The 14,442-nt window shown below is 49.4% G+C and overlaps 7 protein-coding genes across 7 annotated transcripts; 5 read left to right on the plus strand and 2 right to left on the minus strand.

The window, feature by feature from the left end:
- EV420DRAFT_197366 (Dfp1/Him1, central region-domain-containing protein) lies at positions 1-2,160 on the plus strand. The gene is made up of 5 exons (XM_060481177.1): positions 1-366; positions 418-569; positions 618-1,122; positions 1,173-1,709; positions 1,759-2,160. Exons 1-5 carry the CDS (start codon positions 19-21, stop codon positions 1,933-1,935), a joined length of 1,719 nt encoding a protein of 572 aa, XP_060333308.1. The 5' UTR covers positions 1-18; the 3' UTR covers positions 1,936-2,160.
- A 1,544-nt stretch (positions 2,161-3,704) lies between these two features.
- Positions 3,705-5,225, plus strand: EV420DRAFT_1267111 (uncharacterized protein; the record flags this gene model as incomplete). The annotated part of the gene is made up of 4 exons (XM_060467368.1): positions 3,705-3,893; positions 3,949-4,080; positions 4,138-5,049; positions 5,100-5,225. 4 exons carry the CDS (start codon positions 3,705-3,707, stop codon positions 5,223-5,225), a joined length of 1,359 nt encoding a protein of 452 aa, XP_060333309.1.
- Positions 5,028-6,688, minus strand: EV420DRAFT_1531898 (S-adenosylmethionine decarboxylase). The gene is made up of 2 exons (XM_060472695.1): positions 6,394-6,688; positions 5,028-6,338 (listed from the first exon to the last, which is right to left on the minus strand). Exons 1-2 carry the CDS (start codon positions 6,615-6,617, stop codon positions 5,297-5,299), a joined length of 1,266 nt encoding a protein of 421 aa, XP_060333310.1. The 5' UTR covers positions 6,618-6,688; the 3' UTR covers positions 5,028-5,296.
- A 138-nt stretch (positions 6,689-6,826) lies between these two features.
- EV420DRAFT_1266902 (uncharacterized protein) lies at positions 6,827-7,465 on the plus strand (the record flags this gene model as incomplete). The annotated part of the gene is made up of 1 exon (XM_060467358.1): positions 6,827-7,465. One exon carries the CDS (start codon positions 6,827-6,829, stop codon positions 7,463-7,465), a length of 639 nt encoding a protein of 212 aa, XP_060333311.1.
- On the minus strand, positions 7,466-8,117 carry EV420DRAFT_1531903 (uncharacterized protein). Its single transcript, XM_060472696.1, has 5 exons — positions 8,066-8,117; positions 7,894-8,013; positions 7,771-7,835; positions 7,651-7,720; positions 7,466-7,600 (listed from the first exon to the last, which is right to left on the minus strand). Exons 1-5 carry the CDS (start codon positions 8,067-8,069, stop codon positions 7,572-7,574), a joined length of 288 nt encoding a protein of 95 aa, XP_060333312.1. The 5' UTR covers positions 8,070-8,117; the 3' UTR covers positions 7,466-7,571.
- Positions 8,118-8,721: 604 nt separating this feature from the next.
- Positions 8,722-9,485, plus strand: EV420DRAFT_1531904 (uncharacterized protein). Its single transcript, XM_060472697.1, is given in 4 exon segments — positions 8,722-8,955; positions 9,008-9,252; positions 9,272-9,276; positions 9,301-9,485. 4 exon segments carry the CDS (start codon positions 8,823-8,825, stop codon positions 9,380-9,382), a joined length of 465 nt encoding a protein of 154 aa, XP_060333313.1. The 5' UTR covers positions 8,722-8,822; the 3' UTR covers positions 9,383-9,485.
- A 48-nt stretch (positions 9,486-9,533) lies between these two features.
- Positions 9,534-14,378, plus strand: EV420DRAFT_1531905 (cortical protein marker for cell polarity-domain-containing protein). Its single transcript, XM_060472698.1, has 10 exons — positions 9,534-10,529; positions 10,582-10,675; positions 10,704-12,017; positions 12,045-12,082; positions 12,114-12,849; positions 12,901-13,088; positions 13,137-13,195; positions 13,250-13,516; positions 13,568-14,054; positions 14,105-14,378. The coding sequence occupies exons 1-10, from the start codon at positions 9,613-9,615 to the stop codon at positions 14,169-14,171; spliced, it is 4,167 nt and encodes a 1,388-aa protein (XP_060333314.1). The 5' UTR covers positions 9,534-9,612; the 3' UTR covers positions 14,172-14,378.
- The last annotated feature ends 64 nt before the right edge of the window (positions 14,379-14,442 follow it).

Here is a 14,442-nt window from a genome sequence, read left to right on the forward strand (position 1 = left end):
GCTTTGTCTTCTGCCTCCATGTCGACGACCGTCGGTAGTCGTCCTCCTCTCGTCAACCGTGCCACTTCTAGGTCTTTGGGACAGAAATGGGCACGAACAGCCTCTGGTATCAAGCGACCTCGCTCTCCTGAAATCGACGCTACCGTGGAATTCAAACGCCAACGCGCCGCGGGTCCTGATACTTCAGCACCAAAGTACAAGGACAAGGAGCGCAGACATACCGAGCGTGCTCAGAAGGATAAGGAGTTCAAGGACAAATACTCACGCGCATTTCCCACCTTCACCTTTCATTTCGATCTGAGCCATCTGGAACCCGATACCGGTCTTCGGAAGAGCCTTGAGGCCCGTATTGTACAGCTTGGCGGGGTAAATATTCGCCTTTATGCGTTTCTGCGTACTCAAATACGGGAACCTTAGGTTATCGAAGACTTTTTCTCCAAGGATGTGACCCACCTCATTACCAATCAGAAAGGAGATGGAGATGACGATGCCGACAAGGAAAACAATCCGAAAAGCAGTATTTCGAAGACGAACTCGACCATTAAGAGTCCAAGTAAATCGCGGACTCGGTGCGTCGTATCAGCATTATTTGTTGCTCGCCACTCACTGTTTGATAGCGTCGTCGGAGATGATGGTGCTATGTATGGTCTTATCACCAAGGCCGTGGAGTGGAAGATGAAAACATGGAGCACAGCCAAACTCGATAGTGTTCTCTCGCGATGCCTCGAGGTCCCCATGCTAACGGGCTCAAACCCTTCCCGGGCAACAAATGCTGCACAACCTATGAATGCTGTTCAACCTTATCGCTCTCTTGCACGTCTATTGCAGTCGGAACGTGTCCACGGCTCTACAGAGCGTGATCCCACCCAGAAACGACATGACTTTACCTACTTTAGCCGCGGCAGTTACTGGGTCCTCGTTGAAGATATGCAGCAAGAATTAGCTACTATTGCTGCCCATGAGTACGAAGTAAGCAAGGGACGTGACTCGAGTATAAAAGGGTCTTGGCCGGTTGCCCACTGTCATCCTCACGCAAGAGGGCCTTTCATTCCCTTTGATGATCGGGAGAGGCGACGTTGGGAGAGAAATAAGAAGGAAGAGATGGAGCAGAAGGATGAGCAGGTATGTTAGTACGGAAAACCACCAATTGTGTCTCACTCGATACTTATCAGGCTCGGGAACAGAAGAAAAAGTTATTGCGCCTGGAGGCGATGAAACGGAAAGCTCGTGCTCAAGTTCATAGCAAAGGTCCCGGTGATCTTCGGCGGTCCGCGTCAATGAATAATTTACATCGGAGAGGAATACTTGATGAACAAGAGGTCGGAGAGGCCTTAGGCGACGACAATATTGACTCAGCAAATGCATCGGGATATCTGGGATCTGGTGCCTATGTTGCAGCTTCAGGGAATAGTGTCAGCATCACATCTACCACCGGCACAACCTCAACCACTGACTACTCGCATTCCCGTCCTCTTCCCCCGTCTTTACGTGCACAAATAGGTAACGAGGTGACTACATCTCGGAGGTTGGCTTCGATTGCCAAAGATGGTGATGGTAAAAGCACAATGGGTCCTCCTACTTATATTCCCACCAGAAGCGGGCTCAGGAAGAGCCGAAGTACCAATAGTCTACGCCTACCAAAGCGGGAGGAAGGCAGTAAACCAGGATACTGCGAATCATGTCGAGTAAAGTTCGACGATTTCAAAGTCGTACGTGGATGCGTATGGCTTTCATGACATGCACTCATTTTGCTTCTAGCACGTAAAAACGAAGAAACACGATAGATACGCCAATAATGCCGCTAATTTCTCCTCCCTAGACTTTGTCTTATCTCGGATCAGACGTCGAACACGCGCGGAAATTGAGGCTGATCAGCAACGGGAAGAGCAGGCTGAAGAAGAAGAGGAATATCCTTGCGATGATGATGATGAATAGATGTCTTTGCGTTGGTAGATTTTAATTCTTGCATATGAACCTGACTTTTTGAGTATATCACTCACTACCACCCCTGTCTTCATTCTACAAGTCGTATTCGTTCTATCATTCCTAGTTTTGTTTAAATACCCCTCATTGTAGCATACACAGCAATCACAGACATCATTTGCATCGAAATCAAGTGTACAGTCTTGGGCTTGAGCGTACTACGAGAATACTCCATGAGAGTGCTGGCTACATGTCGATATCAAATGGCCCCGGTATAAATTCAACAGCGTACCGTACGTTATCATGCTGCCCAATGTTCATGTAGAGCCAAACTGGTAGACATTAAGTATAGACCCTGTCAATATTGTCAAATGGATCCCATTCAGACTTTCTAGCGCTAGTCGGAGTCCCAGGACCACTAAAAGACGGCATGAATGACTCGAAATTATTGAGATCTAGCACAACTTCAGAATGCATGTGAAGAAGTCAAAATACTGACGCAAACAGCTAGAGTGCTTCAAACCACTGCTGGTCCAGATTTAGATTCTGGCGAAATTCCCTCCTAATGGGGCAGAAATGTTGTGGGAATGAAACATTTCGACAGATAAGGATTCTCAGGCGAGCTTTAGGACATTAGCCGAGTTCCGACCTATGAAGGTTCGAGAATGGCTGTACAAGTTGACACTGCCATCGCCGCCGAGTCCGCAGCGACTTTCTTTCACGATAGTACCCGTACCGGGACTAGCCTCTCGCTGGAACCCCCAAGAGTACTAGCAAGCGAGCGACCCTTTGTGATTGGCGTGGGGAAGTCCTTCTTGTAACCGAAAACATAGCGTCCAACGTACGGCAAGAGATCATCTGATACCTTTCTGGCTGTCAACTGGGGGGCTGTAAAGCTGGTGTGTGCGGTGGATGAGGCTCTGGGTTTGTAACAATTTATCAGGCTGACTCACCTATGAAATCAATTCTGTATTTCTTAACTTATAAGGAGAACCGGGATGCTTGAAGAACAGGCCAGCAGGCCCCACGGCCGTGTGCACTGTGCATCAGGCATGCGGCGGTAAGGAATCAGGATGGTCCTGATCCAGAAATCAAGAACATGAGCATTGCACGCTACGGCTCCAATGCATGGCCCTAGTAGGCTCAACATATGAAACGGCTGGACATTTAAAAAACTGTATTTCGTGGCAAGAAAGAAGTAGTATCTGAGGAAGGTGAATGGCAAGTGTATTAAAGGGGGCAAGAACTTCTTCTGCCTAAAACATTTGGGAAGAAAAAGAAAAACGAGTTCTAGGTAAAGGTTATCTCCGAAAAACAGAGTTCCTTTGAATAATAGGTCATAAATAATTGGGTGGCGACCATTGGGCAACCACTACGTCTGCGTGACGGTACAAAGGTCAAAGTCACGTAAGTGTCACAGGAACGGACGTGGTTCAGCAACCTCTGTGCTTCATCATTGTATCATCGTTTTAACGACTCCCCGCCAAATTTCTGTGCCCATCCTTTTTATATTCTAGCCATCTGCGGCCTTGAAATATTTGCCTTGCTACAATTGTACCGGTGAGCTTTCATTCAACCGCTTTGTTCCGGTGATCATCTTACAACGCCGTAAATGTCGTTGAGGCTGGAGCACCTTGCTTTTGACAGCGCAGATATCATTCCCACCTATTTTTTATGGATCGCAAATGTTTGATGCTGAATTAACCTTTGCAGGTGCGACAATCCGTATTTGAGGGAAGTAGTACATAGGCCGTCTCCCTCGTCAAGTCTCATCGAACGTCATGAGTGCCACTGATTCCCGTCCTGAAATTGACCACCAGACATCTCGAAGTGCGTCGGCAGACGGGTCAGATGACGCACAGTTGACTATACGCATACCCAATCCCAGAGTCTACATGGCTCGCCAGTCGCTTTGGGTGGGACGTCGCGGTAAACTTCGTTGCGATGCTTGCCGGGCACATAATCTGAAGGTTCAAGTTTTCCTTTCATCCTACTTTTGATGTTGTCATCTGACACCAAAGCCAGTGCGATAGGGTGCAGCCGAGCTGCAATCAATGCACCTGGGTTCCAGGACGAGAATGCAAATATACTCCTCTACCAACTCCTGCTCACCGAGGCATTCCTAGATGCGATACTTGTCGACTGAATAATTTGAAGGTTCGCCGTTGCTTTTGCTTTTTGCTTGTCATGTCTCTGAACTTTCCTTTTTTGTAGTGCGACAGGAATGTCCCTGTTTGCGATCAATGTCAAATGGATAACAATCCAAACTGTGTTTATTCACCTAAAAGGAGGAGTAAGGCCTCTACTACAGAGACGCCTGTTACTTCTATCGCACCAAAAGCCAATGCAGACCGAGACTCTCCACCGCCGGCACCTAGCTCTAGCGCGCCATCTTCATCTATCCGTGCAGAGAGTAGCAGTCGGACGCCAACATCCAGAACCGATGTCGCACCACAGCAGCGGTCACAACATTCGACTGCATCTGTCTTTTATCACTCTCCATCATCGGTATCCTTCCTGAAGAAGGATATGCCCGCGATGATCAAAAACCGTGTCCCCCTTCAACCGTGGTCCCATCCTTCTATCCTTCCACTTCCACACACCATCCTACAGGGACTCATGAAGGTGGATCCGGAACAGATGCCTGTGAAGATAAGGTATGAAGAGGCACTTGACAACTTCCTCAACGGTCTTATACCGAACCTTCGCGATACCGCGCCGATGGCTCCAGAGATGTATTCGGCAGTCGCTAATTACCTGGCAGGAAAGGGAGTAACTAGGTTCGCAACTCATATCCGCGAATGGATGGCACACCATCATGTCCGCTCCGGATCGAACAAATACAGCATACTTCTTATTCCTCGTGACATTGTTTTTCAATCGGCCGACTGGGACGAGGAAAGCCTTCTTCGTCAGTATAGAAACCACGCAGACGGAACTGGAACTGCGCCGCTGCCTTCTATTGATGTCGACACGGGGCCCGACTACGAAGAGGGGGCCGTTGACTGGCGGAATGCTTTTGAACGTGTTCCTGTTCGAAGTCAGATGTGGGATATCTTGACATACACACATCGCAATCATTCAGCATCGTACGAGATGCTTCGGGAACTTCGAGGCTTATATTTTGTGAGTCGTCTCGTTGGTCCGGAAAGGATGAGCTGACAGCGTAGTTCCAGGCAAACATCACCTGGCCAATGGTCGACATGTTCAATAGTCTCTGTCCACATTGCGCGAGCAAGAACAAGGGACCATCTTCCATCCAAGTCAAGGGTGACTCCGAGAGACAATCAGAGATTGGTTAAACACATTGTAGTTGTAATCATTGTATATCTTTAAGGAGTATCTATAGCATTGTACGATTACAATCCATGTTTTACGATACCAGCTCAAAGCTAGCGAATGCAAGGTCATACCCTCCAAACTCGTAGTTAATCTTGTCCGTCCTTTTGTATGTTCCGGGGGATAGGCCGTTCAGTTGATTGCCATTGACCTTGCCGTGCTGCTTGGCGACGGGTACACAAAGCGCAGCGCGGAAAGCTTGCTGGGCAGCTTCGACGGGGCTCCTCTCTCCTATATCAACTTCATTCTCTTCGCAGGAAATGAAGAGTGTGAGAGTGAGCCGGCCGGGCTGGAAAATAGAAACAACACGCTGGATGAGCGTTTTGAGGTCTGGGATCGTGCGAGGATCGTTAGGCGATGGACGGGAGGGAGGCAGTGGAACGTTGCATTCAAAACTGGCATAAGACCAGCCTTCTTCTGGAGTGACATGGATAGTATAGTACCCTTCGCCAGGATGAGTATTGGCGCCGTTTGGGGAAGCCACGAATGACGAGTCTTCACCCCACTTGATAAGTGCATTTGAAGAGTATCCACATGGAGAAAAGGAATATGCATCAAGAGTGGTGAGGTGTGACGGAAAGATCTCGGTGATTGCTAAGGATTGGGACAAGGCCGCAGCGTGGAGGGCTGGATCATCTGTAGGGGAAGAAAGGAAGAAACGTTCGCGTGCCGAGGGCGAAAGGTCGCTCATGAGGATCTCTATGGTGTAGTCGGGGAATTCAAGATCGCAGGTGGTATCGATGGCCGGCGGTATAGATAGAGATGGAGAGACTTCCTCCTCTGGATTGGTGAGGTAGAGAAGCCAGTGATCACCGTTCACCTTTCCGACGGTATAGGCGGCGCCATTGGCAAAGATATTGTCAAGAAATTCAACTTCATATTTCCAGTCGCGATGGGGACCATGCTGGCGATCAGGAAACATGAATGACTTGCGAGAATAGAAACAGCGATAGACGGTGTGCAAGTCGGCATGGACTGCGGCAATCTCCAGGATACGGGGAAGCCCGAGAAGATTAAGGGTAGTACCGCATGTCTTCAAAATAAGACGGTGGGGGGAAACGAATAGAGAAGATTCGCTGGCAGTTTGACACTAAATGCGACGGCAAGGGCTTCATGGGAAGTGACGGTTACCTTAGCAGATAGGCGTCGAAATCGGCGCCAGATACCATGCTGAGGACACTGCACTTGACGATGTCGAGCATGCCCTCCCACACAGCTCGTTCGACCTTTCTGAGGCCGATTTTACCATCCGCAGAACCGTTGGCATCGGGCAAATGAGCTGGAGACGGTGCAAACCAGATCTCAAGGAGTTTTTCAGGGCCTTCAAAGGGAGCAGAGCCTGTGTGCTGTTCCATTCACTGGCAGATGCTATCGAGGAGGAGGATATAAATGAGTCTTTGCGACGAAAGGCTGTGGATGCATGAGATGAAGAAAAAAAAAACTCGTCGAAAATTTCTTTTAGGAAAGGGAACGGTGATATCCGACATGGTAAGCACGTGATGTGATTGTCACAGGATTGCCGAGGAGTGGACGTCAGAGACCGGCATTCGACTACCTGGCTTCCATGTCCCGTCGTATTTTCCGTCTACCTTTCCTGCGTAGCGTCGTTCCCAGGTTACAAGCACCGTTGCTCCCTGTTTTGCGGCCTGGAGTTGTCCAGCATGGCCCTCGTACTTCTCATTCTCGTCTCTTTTCTCATTTTCCAGCTCGACTCTCCTCGTCGCCTCATCCTTCATCAAACTTGCCTCCAAATGCGACTCTCACAGAACGACTGAAGCATCTCATCAAGTCTTACGGCTGGTACGCGCTTGGCGTCTACCTCGTCCTTTCTGTCGTCGACTTTGGCGTCGCATTTGCAGCCATCAATCTTATTGGTGCCCAGCAAGTCTCCCAATTTGCAGCATCCGCAAAAGAGGCGGTCGTCAGTCTTGTACACTCTCGGCCGCCGGATCCAGGTCAGGAAGACATGGACTCCACCGTCAGAAGCGTTGAGCAGGGGGGCAATGAAGGTCTCTATGCAATGATTGTGCTCGCGTACACCATTCACAAAACCCTATTCGTTCCTGTCCGCATTGGACTCACTGCCGGCTTGACACCCAAATTAGTTGGTTGGCTGAGGCAAAGGGGTTGGGCAGGCGGTGCTGGAACGAGACGAGCAGCGACCGAGATGAGGGACAAACTGCGAAGGAATAGCCGTTCATAATATAGATGCCATAAAGTGAGGATAATATTTGCCTTTCCGTCCATGAATTCTGTTGCTCATACATGCATAACAGCTATTGTTACAACTCAAAATTATAATACCTCATTTATTCCTGCTCAATGGGTGCTTCACTTGCTGCTGGCGATGATCAGATGGGCGCTATGGATACTCGATAGTAGGCGTACCAAGTAAGATACCACCCTTGACGAGCTCCTCCGCCTTTGGGCGCTGCTGTAACGCATGATCGAGTTTGTCCTATGTCATTCAGATGTAGTCGATGCATTGTACAAGGTGCATATACGAACCTCGAGCTGTGATCTTTGTAGTTTCTCCTTGGCTGCTACAAGGGCGGGGGCAATGCCCTTGTCGTCTGACAGCCGGTACTTAATCGGTGAGAGAAATACATCAGAGGGGGACAATATACGTACCCTTCAGAATATTACGCTCTACCAACTCGTTCTTGTCAGGGCGTTCACTGAGGCGCTTCTCGAGGTTATGCATTGCATCTGGGTCGAGAGAGCTCTTGCGAGTATGTTCAGGGCGAGATGCTGCATGCTCATTACTGCCAGCTGTGTGAGGGACGACATAACGAGGACATACACATTGTAGATGATGAAGGTTCGAGTGAAAGAGGTACTTAGGGGACCGTGACCCCGTGACGATGACGACCATCAATACAAGGATTACAAAAGTAGGTATCTTTCATACACCCAGCCAAAAGTCGCTACCAATCTCTTTAGTCTGACTCTTCACCTAATTCCCGGTCCTTTCGTGCTTGCTCCCGCTTTGTTTCCCTTTCTTCCTTGTAGACGAGTATCAGTTTGCGTGCTTCGTCAATGTGTTCCTTGATCCTGGACACTTGTAGTTCAACATCAGCATCCAAAGCTTCCATCAAGTCAAGGAACGAAATGATTTCTTGGGGTGGAATGCGAGGCGGACACGAAAGCGGCAGCGCAGGAAGGGGTTTCTCTTGTTCGCTGAGACGCGTTACAGAGGAGCAAAAACGCTTCGCAGAGGCACTGTAGGCTGTAGTTGATCTAGACAGCAGTAACGACACGAGCTCTGAAGAATACGGCGAAGAGAAGCGATCGACTGAGGATGTAGAAGACTGTGCTGAGGAGTGAGCCGAGGATGACGACGCCGACGAGGAGAAAGAGCGTGTAGAGGGATGTTCGATATAATCATCCTGAGGAAACAGCGGCGAGCAAGAAATATCCAGATTAATGGCAATGCTAGACATCGTGGTGGTTCGAGTTCGACCAGTACTGTTCGGTCTCCGGTCCGGCTCCGGTCCTTTCCGATGGGCGGCCGGTAATTGCCAGATTCTCATTTGTCCACTCGTTCATCTCGTCCGTCAATGTCGTTTGCAGCGGCGGCGCGTCTTTCTCGAGCTGCCCCTCGTCGGGCTGCTCTGTCACAAACCAGAGCATATTCTGATTCTCATTCCCACGAACATCATGAAGAGGACACCACCGTGTATCCCAAGGAAGGTTCGTGTTTGCCGCGTCTTCGATCTGGCAGCTGCCTGACTTGGGCGTCTAGGATTCGGTGCAGGATGGAGAAATGCTGCCCTTGCTGCTGTCGCTGTTGCTGTTGCCTACAAATTTGCACCATCTCCGGGCGAAGATGCATTGCTTACTCGTTGGATGGCGGAACGACAGGCCCCCGTTAGACAGGACTTTGAGAGAAATCTCAATCACACATTCCTGACGCAAGAACAGTCGAACGAAAGGCTGTTTTTTGCTGAAGCAAAGCGTCCTATCATCCTACCGGTATCGATTCCCTCAGTGAGTTTTATTCCCCTAGATGGAGTACATAGCTTAATGACTACGCAGGATGCTTGACAATGGTTCACCCTTCAATGTTCCAGTAGGGCTGACCAGAGACTTGAGTGATGTCAAGGTGAAGCACAATTAGCGAGAGAGGCCGTAGACTAGAGAATTAGTACTGGACCTGTTATCACTTTTTTGTATTAATGATGTCACGTGCCCGGTTGGCAGGTTGAAAAATAACTCTGAGTCTCAGGACCAGACGTCTTCAACGTTTCTCGTCGTCACTTACGTTGCCAGCCGCCGCGGTCGTCGTCCTTCCAGGCAATCGCGCCATCGTCGTGCGTAGCTGACAACGGTGCCTAAAAGCTGCCCGCCATGCAGCTCCTTCGCTGCCTTTTCTCTGTCCTCCTTGCAAATGCCGTTCTAGCAGCGTTACCACTAGTCGATTTTGACCGTATGGGCAAGGTCGGTCTTGTAGGCACTTTTGCTGGTCTCGACTTTTTTCAAAACTCTTCCTCGACGCTCGACGCATCCACCGCTACCCTACTTTCCCGTTCTGACAACGGCGAGCTATCTATCCTCGCTGCCACCAATACAGGTGGCCGCATCGTGGCCGGCTGCGTGCTAGACGACGTTTTCTATTTCGGGGGTCTATTCTCATCCATCGGCTCAACGTCTGCAGTCAACGTCGCGTCATATACTGCCTCATCTGACCAATTCGCTGCTCTGGGTAGCAACGGACCCAACGGCGAGATCGACGCGGTGTTCTGTGATGACAAGAACAAGAAGCTGTGGGCGGGAGGATCGTTTACATCCCCAGGCTCCTCTATCGCTGTTTGGGATCCGAGTACAAGCTCGTGGTCGGCGCCTCCGTTCAAGGGCGTCACAGGTGCTAACGCCAAGGTCCTTTCAATTACCACCAACTCGTCCGAGTCCAGTCTTTTCTTTTCCGGCTCCTTCATTACATCTTTTCAAGGCAATGGAACCACTATCAACAGTACAAATAATCCAAATGTTCCCTTCTCGGCGGGAGCCACTCCTTTTTCCTCATCTCTCGTTCCCATTCCTCTCCAGAATGCCGAGATCGTCGCCTCTCCGTCATCCACAGACGCTAATTTCGGCAATATATCGAATATTTTGTGTCCTGCAGGTGAGGATGGTGCCGGAAATACATGGTTTGCGGCAGACCAGAATACTGCTGTGATCACTGCGCGGACTTTCTCGTACATTACTGCCGATGGTATTCGTCTGGGGAATACTTTCTTGGGTAATCATGGCACGACAGGATTCAGGTACGAAATTCTTATCTGGTGCTCTGGTATTTTCTGAAAAACCTCTGTGCAGTGTCACAACCATCCCAGACAACACCGTGCGGACGCTACGCTATCTAGATCCTACGATAAACGAGAACGTCACCTGCACTGATCTATGCCCTGCTGTCTACCGATTCTTCTCTCCTTTATCAGGACTTTCTGTTCGAGGAAGACAGGTTGTCTATCACTGGTGTAGAAGTCAAGTTATCGGAATGGACGGGTAATGCACCTGGGCTCCATATTTTCCAACTGCTTTCATCGGGAGCCTTTGCTTCTGCCGTTGATTCCGAGAACAGTCAATCATGCTACGCCCCAATTGCTTCTAACGCTACCCGCACAGGCGATTGGCAAGTGAAGGTCGCCAACACAAATATTTCGGGAACCACCCAGTCTATCCTAGTGTCGACGGTTGAAGTAGGAACTTCGGCGGCGAACGGACCAAGCATGAAATGGGTTCCATATGTATCCGCTTCTGGCGAATACGAGATGAATATGCTGATCCCTGGATGCACCAACTTCCAAGACTGCGATATGCGCACTTCTGTTCAAGTCACTGTCTTCCCGGCTGAAGGTTTGGAACCTGTGGTGACGCAGGTTTCGCAGCAGAGCAACGACGACGCGGTTGTTCTTATATACAGTGGTCCGGTCATCCCATCATCGTCGAATTTTGTCACCACTGTGACTATGACACTGTCTGATAACCCGGCTGGCAGTGGTCAAGGAGGGCAGTACGAGTTGGTTGCGGATCGCATTGAGTTAGTTCTTACCTCTGCAAACATCACCGCCAACTCCAGCAGTACCAGTTCAAGCACCAGTTCATCAGCGTCGGGAACCAGGAACAGCTTCGGATTCTTCGAATGGCCTCTAGATTCTGAATCCACTAACGACGCAACTGCCACCCTTCCTAACTCAACAGAAACATCTCTAGAGGGTGTTGGCTTCGATATTTATTCTGCTGTTGGAAGTACTAGCAGCTTAACTTCTTCCAATTCCGCAATTGCTACCGTAGCTCATCATACCTCCGGTTTATTCGTCGGCGGTAATTTCACGCTGTCGTCTGGAAGTGCATCAGGCGCTAGAAACATAGCGGTGTATAGAAATTCGGAACTTCTGGGACTAAATGGTGGAGGTTTAAATGGTCCCGTAACGGCCTCCGTCTTGGTTGGGAACACCCTATACGTGGGGGGATCCTTCGATGACACAATAGCCACCGCTACGTCAGGGCTATCTAACATTGCTGCATATAATGTTCAGGCAGACGAATGGAGTCCTCTTGAAGGCGGCCTGAACGGCAAGGTTACTTCACTGGGGTATTCGAATGGCCAAGTCTTGATTGCTGGCGAATTCACCGAAGCGATGTCCTCGCTTGGCGGTTCTAGCAGCAGCGTCGGTGGATTTGCTGTTTGGGACATTGCAAAGTCGTCATGGGCCAATAGCGGCGGCTTTATTGTCGGGGATCTATCCTTCGTCGGTAATGGTACAAACTCGCAACAGTTCGTGTCAGGAAACTGTGGCTGCCTCACGAAAGTACGGTGCCAGCGGCATGGTGTTCTTGCAAAATAGCGATAGTGATACTCCAGGGGTACAACCGTTGGGCATAGAGCTCGATTCCAATGTGAACAACACATTGTCCTCTTCCCCTTCAGCGGCATCCAAACGTCGCCGGGAACATCACTCGAGAGCTTCTCCTTGGATGCCTCATGCTGTGTTCTCGCGGTTCTGGTCGCGACAGTCGTCTTCATCCACCAATCTGACGTCGTTACCCACACCCATTTCAGCACCTGCACCATCCGTTCTGGCCGGGGCCTTCTGGACGAATAGTACGTCGTCCGTACAAGTTGCCATCATTGGTGGAAACTTTTCTTTCACCAATGGAGGAACAGAAGCGTCTGCAGTCGCTATTTACGATTCCAATTCTGGATCTTTAAACGGGTTAAAGGGCTCCCAGATCAATGGCACAGTGCGAACCCTCCTTGTAGATGGTGATGTGCTCTATATAGGCGGTCAGTTTACGGTTTCAGGGATCAGTGTCAATGGTTTCGCCGTCTACAACCTAGCCAACCAGGAGTGGGACACTTCTGGTCTCCAAGGCTTCCAGGCAAGCTCCGGCTCCGTCGTTACCGTGTACTCTATCACCACACCATCGTCCAAGGATAACACCATCATCGTAGCAGGTTCCTTTGCTCAGGCCGGATCCCTACCTTGTCAAGGTATATGCTCTATGGACACCACTTCCAAACAATGGAACGCGTTGGGGCAGGGAATTCAAGGCGAGGTGTCTTCTGTTTCATATGCTGGGGTCCGTGAAATTTGATGAACATCTGCGTGCACCATACTTATTCGCTAACAGGATAACGAAGAGCTGCTGATTGCGGCAGGCTCCATTGCCCTCTCCGGCAACACAGAAGCCAACGTCGCGCTATTCAGCTTCTCAAATTCAACGTGGACATCCATCGGATCTGGAGGTGACATCCCAGGACCTGTCACCGCACTTGAAGTGAATTCGGCGAATTCGAGTAGCATTTTTGCAGCCGGAAAGTGAGTTACATACTTATTCCATTTCTATACACTCAAGCTCTGAATTAGAACTTCTGATGGTGCCTCGTTTTTAACCTTCTGGAACGGCCAGACCTGGAATATTCTCTGTATGGATCTTTCGTTATACCTCACAAAGTACAAAATCTTAACTTATCTTCTAGCCTCGACATTTGAGAGCAGCACAGTTGTGACGCAGCTCACAATGGTCCCTCTGCAAGATACGCACTCCAGTTCGGGAATAATCGAATCTGACCGTATGCTCATGATATCCGGTTCCTTGGACGATTCCTCTTTTGGCAACGCATCTTCTGCTCTATACGATGGACAATCGTATATACCTTATATCGTATCGTCATCGAGCACAGGATCTACGGGCGCTGTAGCGGCATTATTCCATTCTTTTGCATCATTCAGCTTCACTCAACGTCGTAAGCATCATCTTCGTTTCATTTTATTTGCAGGTCGCTAACTGTTCGCAGATTTCTTGGCCACTGGCGTTGTCATCTTGATATCCATTGCAATCGCAGCCGGCGTTGTCTTTTTGTTGGCCCTGATTGGAATTCTGTGGACGCTTTTCTCTCGGCGCGATGAAAAGCTCAATAAATTGGATGTTGTCGACGACGACGACGATTCAACACATCATCGACCTTCATCCCTTCTTGAACATATCAATGCAGCGACAAGAGCCACTGTGCTAGGAGGCGGCGCATATGACCACTACGATGACAAGGAGGAGGAGAAAATCCTGCGCGACGCACCATCACCTTTACCAGATGCGGATCCTTTTGGTCCAGATGAGAGTAACTATCTGCGGGCAGAGACCCCCTCTGATGCTGTGGGTGGACTCATGGGTGAAGATTCGAGTCGACCTGCGCACGCACGCTACTCCTTCGATGGAGCAGGTGAGGGCGAGCTGCCTCTCTCAGCAGGTGCTGAGGTAGAGGTGCTAGATGATAGAGATGCAGCGTGAGTAGCAACCTTTTCTATATTTGCAGGATACTAATGTTTATGAACAGTTGGTGGTATGCGCGTGATGTACGAACTGGTCAAGAAGGGGTAGTACCAGCTGCGTATTTGTATTAGCTCGCTCTTTGATTTCTTTCCGATCGTTTATTTGTCGCTTGCAATTGTTATATATAATATACCCCATCACGATTTCTTTCTCATATTGACGGTCCACCAAATTCGTTACCCATATTATAGTATCTACAGTCGTGTCGCTTTGGTTGTTTGGAGTGTAATTGAGTCAATGATAATATCATTATGTTCATGTCCGAACCATTGATCTGGGATGCAGTGTGATTTGAGGGTCGAGCTTCAGAGTAGTAGGTCTTAATGAAAACACAGGTACCGG

The sequence above is a fragment of the Desarmillaria tabescens genome (genome assembly GCF_030435595.1).
Source record: "Desarmillaria tabescens strain CCBAS 213 chromosome Unknown EV420scaffold_11, whole genome shotgun sequence".
NCBI lineage: Eukaryota > Fungi > Basidiomycota > Agaricomycetes > Agaricales > Physalacriaceae > Desarmillaria > Desarmillaria tabescens.